General features: G+C 48.5%; 1 protein-coding gene across 1 annotated transcript in view; it reads right to left on the bottom strand.

Moving 5' to 3' along the window:
• The window catches only part of MAN1A2 (mannosidase alpha class 1A member 2), a 311,536-nt gene extending 305,968 nt beyond the window's left edge, over window positions 1-5,568 (bottom strand). Inside the window, exon 1 of the mRNA XM_077823277.1 lies at window positions 4,725-5,568. Coding sequence (XP_077679403.1) covers window positions 4,725-5,032 — 308 coding nt within the window. The 5' untranslated portion in view covers window positions 5,033-5,568. The remainder of the gene's footprint in view (window positions 1-4,724) is intronic.
• Between the last annotated feature and the right edge of the window lie 432 nt (window positions 5,569-6,000).

A 6,000-nucleotide genomic window follows, 5' to 3' on the forward strand; every position in this document is an offset into this window, starting at 1 on the left:
AACTGGTGGGGAGTAACCCCTGTGACCACCCCCCACATGACACCACCCCCCACATGACCCCACCCCTATCCCGGGACCCCCACACTCTCCCCATCCCTTCCCACCTTATCTGGGGAAGTCCAAGGGAGGATGTCTCTGGCCTGGCCGCAGCCTGCTCTGGTGGGCGGGGCCAGACCGGGCAGCGCGGCCGCAGCCTGCCATCCCCAGAGCTGCAGCTGCTTCGGAGGTTGGGGGGAGAGCAGCGTGGCCAGAAGCGGAGAGACTCTGGCCCTGCCTCTTCCCTTCTGGCTCTGCTGGCTGTGCTGCCTCTCCTTTCTCCCTCTCTTGGGGGGGAGGGGTTGTGTCCCACCTCTCCCTCTCTATACCCGTTCATAAGCCAACTCTCTTCTCTGATGCTGCCCTTTTTTCCTAAAAAAAAAATTCAGCTTATGAACGAGTATGTACAGTACTTGTAAACTGTGGTATTGGGGCGGGGGGGTGGGGCGGGAGAATCAGCTTGTTGCTGAGTTTACACAGCTGTCACTCTTCCCCGAGTCCTCAGGTATGCATTAAAGATTTCCATTTGGAATAGTCTATCTGCCATTCATGTGCATGTCTCTCATTCCAGAAGTCCCGGGTGATTTCTGAACCTGTCCTGTCTCTTAAAAAGCAAGCTTCCCCACACACACGCACATTTTTCAAACTGTATATGTGTTCAGGGTCTCTATTCATGTCTCTGTACAGGTCCAGTAACAGTCTTTTCTGCTTCCCCTTTTCCTAGACTAGAGATTTATGCACTTTTCCAAAATTGTGAATCCAGTTCACTTGCCCCAGTGACTACTCTGGGACACCCATCCTCTCTGAGTAGCACTGAAATGAAGAACAAGAAATTAAAAAGTGTTAATAACCATAGCAACAGCCCATCCATTTCCTGAAATACCAAAGAATGAAACTAAAAGTACAATCACAGATCTGTTTCAGATCCTAAATGCATTCTTGTAAGACACTTTTCCTGGACCAGAGAGAAATAATTTGCAAAAACACTGATAAAATTACAGGTGAGCAGGGGATGCTATTTTAACTGACTAATGAAATAAAGATAGAGGGCCCAGGAGATTGCAGCTCTAACTAAACTAACAAACAACCTTCAAGAACATCTTTGTTTATGGGCACATCCAGGAAAAGAAAAGCAATCTCAGAAAACATGAAGACCAATGAGGATCATTTGCACCTCTGATATTGAAGGACTGCCTCTGAATGGAAAGGCTGTGCAAGTTTCCATCTGGGTGGAAAGAAATCTGCACTGTCCCAAAATTTGATTGGAGGACTTACTGAGTGAGTTATTCAGATACTGGAGGGAAAAGATTAACTCCATTACATAGATAGAGAACAGCATTACATATCCAAGATGAGTAGCTTCCACCTTTTATGAATGCACACCAGCGCTCTTACAAAATATTCTTCCCTCAGCCACCAAGCCTCCAAAATCAATCTGTCATTACATTTTATAAGCTACATACCAGACATAGAGGACCTTTCATCCTTTTTCCTCCTTCAGCCAAATCAGCTTGGCCACCGACTGAAGATCTAGGGTTCTTGAAAGCAGATCCTGAAAATTGTCATTGTACCCGGTGTCTCAGAGCCCAGCTATTCGATCTGTTTCTGTGCCTGTTAACAGAGCCCATCCTCTCCTTTTCTACATGGCACTTCGGTGCTAACTGAAAGCACCTCTAGCAGGGTACAGGTTATACCCGAGGATTCTCTCCAACTCACCATGGATGGGGCAAGTTTCTAACACACACTGAGGCAATAACAGCTGATGCAGGACATTCTGTCCCTTCAGCAACCCAGTCATACGTAAGTATCACTTATGACAAGAGTTTTGTGATCCCTATCCATGCTGGTATGTCACATCAAATGTAATCCAAAAAGCGGTTGTAAAGCATGTGCATCACCAGAAGCATTTGTGTGAGTAGAGCAAAAGTTTAGGCACACACAAAGGTTAGCATGCCAAGTTTCCCTAGTGTAGACAGTGCCTGTGTAGACTGACTGAAGTCTACTTTGAACATAATAGAAAAGTTACGTCTATCTACAGGTACCCCACAAATAATGCCAAAGTTGGCACAACCATAATAGTTTTCTTTGTGATATCACTACTGAACTGATTGCATGTCTTCAGATAGATATCTTCTATGTTGGAGGGGAGGGGAGATTACATGGAAACGGAACTGGAATTATAACCTGGTCAGCTAGCTCCAAGAGCTATGCCAAAAATCTACTAGTTTTTAGCACTAGCAAGTTTCTTTTTCTTTCTATAGGCCAGCCACTAGAAGGCATCATGCAATTCAAAAATATGTGACACAGCTTTTCATTTGGCTTGTCTACTTTAGAATGCAAGTCATGTTTGTCCTAGAAGATCATTGTGACTGGGAAACAACAGAATCACGAGACGCAAAACAGCACAAGGTAAGTGTAACTTGGGTAAATGGGTCTGACAAAAAAGAGACGCAAGCTTGTTGCCAGGTAGTTGAGAGCTGGGGATGCGATGAGATGGAGTGTGCTCACCTTGACAAGGATGTTGAGCACTGTGATAAGGTGAACTTTGTGGGATGGCAGCCAACTGGATGGGGGATGAGAGAAGGACAGCCCTGCCTGAGGGGAGTTCAGGTGATTTCCTGGCAGTTTTCTCCCTGCCTGGGGTTTGCCTATTTTGCCCAGAAAGGGGTTAGCTGAACTACTCTGGGAGAGAGCAACTGGTCTTGGAAACACCGAGAAGGCCGCCTACCCTGTTGGAACTTTTTCCACTGAAAACACCACCTTTTGCTGATGCAGAGGTTAGTCCCCCAAGTGAATGAGCACCCTCAGCACCTCATCACACTCAAACAGCTTCAGACCTGCAACGACTCAAGGTGTTTGGGTACCTCCACGTTACAAAGCCCATTAGCGTGGGATAAACGGGACTCGTGAATCCAGGGAAATCCACCCTGAGGCTGTGTTACTTGTGTATTGTATGATATTACTGATATACCCACTCCAAATCGAGCTTCTCCTTCCCTTTGCATGCTTCCTTTGTACTTCACTTATAAATAAAATGTACACTGATTCAGCCATTACAGACATGTTAGAAGAGTATACTACAAGGTATCAGGCAAGTCATATGGGTAAGTAAGGAGACAGGAACAGTTGAAACCACAAAGACAGGTATGGTAGGGTTCCCAACTCCCTGGAGGCACCACCAGTAAGCAGCTAATAACCCAGACCATTGAAACCTACTGTAGCCAAAGCAGAGGGACACAGGCTTTTGTTCATGATTAGTTGCCATAAGGGGTTCAGCAACCTGTAAAACCTCCTTACATATGTAATTATGAGGGTTTATTAGTCAATGCCTAGAACTGTTTTGTGTAGCATTTAAATGTAGTGGCTAATTAACATTTTTGAGAAATTAATTCTTTGTTAAATATTCAGCACCTGTGCCCTTTAAATTAAGGCATCAGAGCTCATAATAAATGAACTGCAGGATGTCTAACAGGTCCTCCATGACTAGCAGAGAATAATCACGCTTAACATGTTGATATTTTTAATATAAGGCACAAACCAGGGTGGGAAATACCCCAATATTCAGGTTGCCTTTATATACCATACAGTAACTAAAAAGGTCAATCCCGTTTTTTAAAAGTTGGCTCAAATCACCTTTAAAGAACTCTTACTGTAGGCAGAAGGGGGAACCTATTTCACACCGCTCCCGAAGAAACACTCAGCTTATGAATATTTTTTTTTAATTCTGTTACTGTTAATAATAATAATCCTAAAAAAACAGTATTAGAATTATTTTATAAGTGTACTCAAAAACTCATCTGAAATTTTCAAAAGAAAAAAGTTTGATGATTTGCAAAGCTACAGAATCCAAATTTTTCTATAAAATTCAAGTCTGAGACCTAGCTTGAGCTAACCCAACTCTATATCACATAAAGAGACCTGATACTGCAGAGAGCCCAAGTCCACCTAGACCAGTCAGGGCTAATAGTTCAGTTCTAGTACTTAACTATGGTATCGCTCCACTAGTGACCATTAATAGAAAAACCCCAATCACTGCCACTTCAGTTTGTTCTCATAGGTGCAGGTTCTCTCTCACGCTATGCCTCTTGCTCTGCTGAGATAGTTAGGAAGCTAAAACAGGGAGAAAAGGCAACTACCTGGCTTACTGTCACCTGTCCAAAACAGCAACACAAATTAGGGCCAAGAGTTGAGAGCCTGAAGGAGACAGAATCATGCTGGACAAGGGCCCAGGAGCTAAGGGACCCCAGACAGCATCACACATAGCAGCTTGGGGAAGAAGGGTAAGGGGAAAGGCACAGAGAACTCAGAAGCAGAAAGACATTTGGGAAATATACAGAGAATAAATACTGTGGCTATTTCCTGTTCATGAGAGCAAGGATATCTGAGGTGACTCTCCACTTGTGGGCCCGTCCAAAAGTCACTATGCCCCTTTCATGACAGCATCCCTTTCAGCCACGATTAAGCAATTGTGACTTTTACATTTGTCAGAAAAAAATTATGCCATCTAGGTAAAGCCACATTTTCCTGGAAACAGCAAATGGAAAACCACATTACCCAGTAGGCCTGCAGTCTCCTTTACTAGATTTCCTTTGGACCCAATCCTATTCCCACTTACAGTCACTCAAATGGCAGCAAGATCAGGCATTGTTTTCTTATGTGAAAAACAAAACCATGTGTATACATTATACCTGTGCCTGTGCTCATCGTGTCCTTGCCCATGGATCAAGTAGCCTCCAAGGTTTTTGCCCCCCTTGCTGGTATCCACGTGAGGAATTAACACATCCTCTAAACCCAGATCAAAGCGTTTGTGTTTGGAAGAATCCGGGAGGAAGAAAAATGCCCCAAAACAGAGGGTGATGAAGGCACTAAGAATGAGGAGGAGGATAAATTTTTCGGACAGTCTCAAGGTAGCCCTGTGGTGCGGGAAGGAGGAGGCCCCAAGATTCAGGGGGGGGATTCTACGCCCAGACAGGGGCAGCAGAGCGGGGGTGGTCATTGTCCCTCTGACAGCAGACCGGAGAGTTTATATCATCTCATATCCGCCAGCCAGGACCGGGGCAGCCGGAAAGCAGCAAACCGGAGCTCTTCAGCCCTCACCGAGCCGTGCGCCGATCCAACCGCCGGGGCGTCCGCCCTTGGCTTCCCCACAGCCGGCTCAGCAGCGCCGTCCCCTTGCTCCTCGCCCCGGGCCGCTCGGTCACCGCGCAGCCACCCCGGCCCGGCCCGGCCCGGCCCGCCCCTGCAGCGACCGGCTCAGCGACCAGAAGCCGGGCTGCGCCGGCGCCCCCCGCACCCGCGGGGCCACATGCCGGGCTCGCGGGGCCCCGGACAGGCGGATTCCGGGGGCTGCTCTCGGGCCGCTCCGCGGCGGCAACTACTGGGCGCCGGGAGCCCCGCAGCGGCAGGAAAGTCGCCGGCGGGCGGCGGCGGTTCCCCGGCGTGCGCGAGGCCGGGCCAGGTGAAGGCTCATTCCACTTCCCCCCGCCCAGGCCCCCGCGCAGAGCCAAGCACGGCAGCAGCGCACGACGCCAAATCCGTTCCTCCTGACCCCGCTACTACGCATGCGCTGCACGAGCCCCCGCTCAGAGGACCCTCATGTTCCGCGCCTGCGCGCTGGGGGAGGCGCGGGAGCGAGCCGCCTCCCCAGGCTGAGCGGTGGCGGGAGGGTGTGGTCGGTCCTGCCCTGAGTCTGGGCCGGAGCGTGGCAGGCTGGGCACCCTGAGGAGGGAGGTTCTGTTACAGCCAGCAAAAGTCAGTATCTTCCAGTGTTGTTGTAAAACATGCGCACGCGCCGCCTGTCCTCCCACCCTCGAACTAGGTCAAGGTGCGATCAGTCACAGCCCCTGGGGCCCACAGCCTCAAAAAAAAAAAAAAAAATCCTTCCCAAATCCTCCTTGTCTGGCCTTCACACAACCCGGCCCCCCACCTTGCCAAGTTTATAATCAGAAGCAAGCTCCCCCTTAG

Source organism: Eretmochelys imbricata, chromosome 1 (genome assembly GCF_965152235.1).
Source record: "Eretmochelys imbricata isolate rEreImb1 chromosome 1, rEreImb1.hap1, whole genome shotgun sequence".
Classification (NCBI taxonomy): Eukaryota; Metazoa; Chordata; order Testudines; family Cheloniidae; genus Eretmochelys; species Eretmochelys imbricata.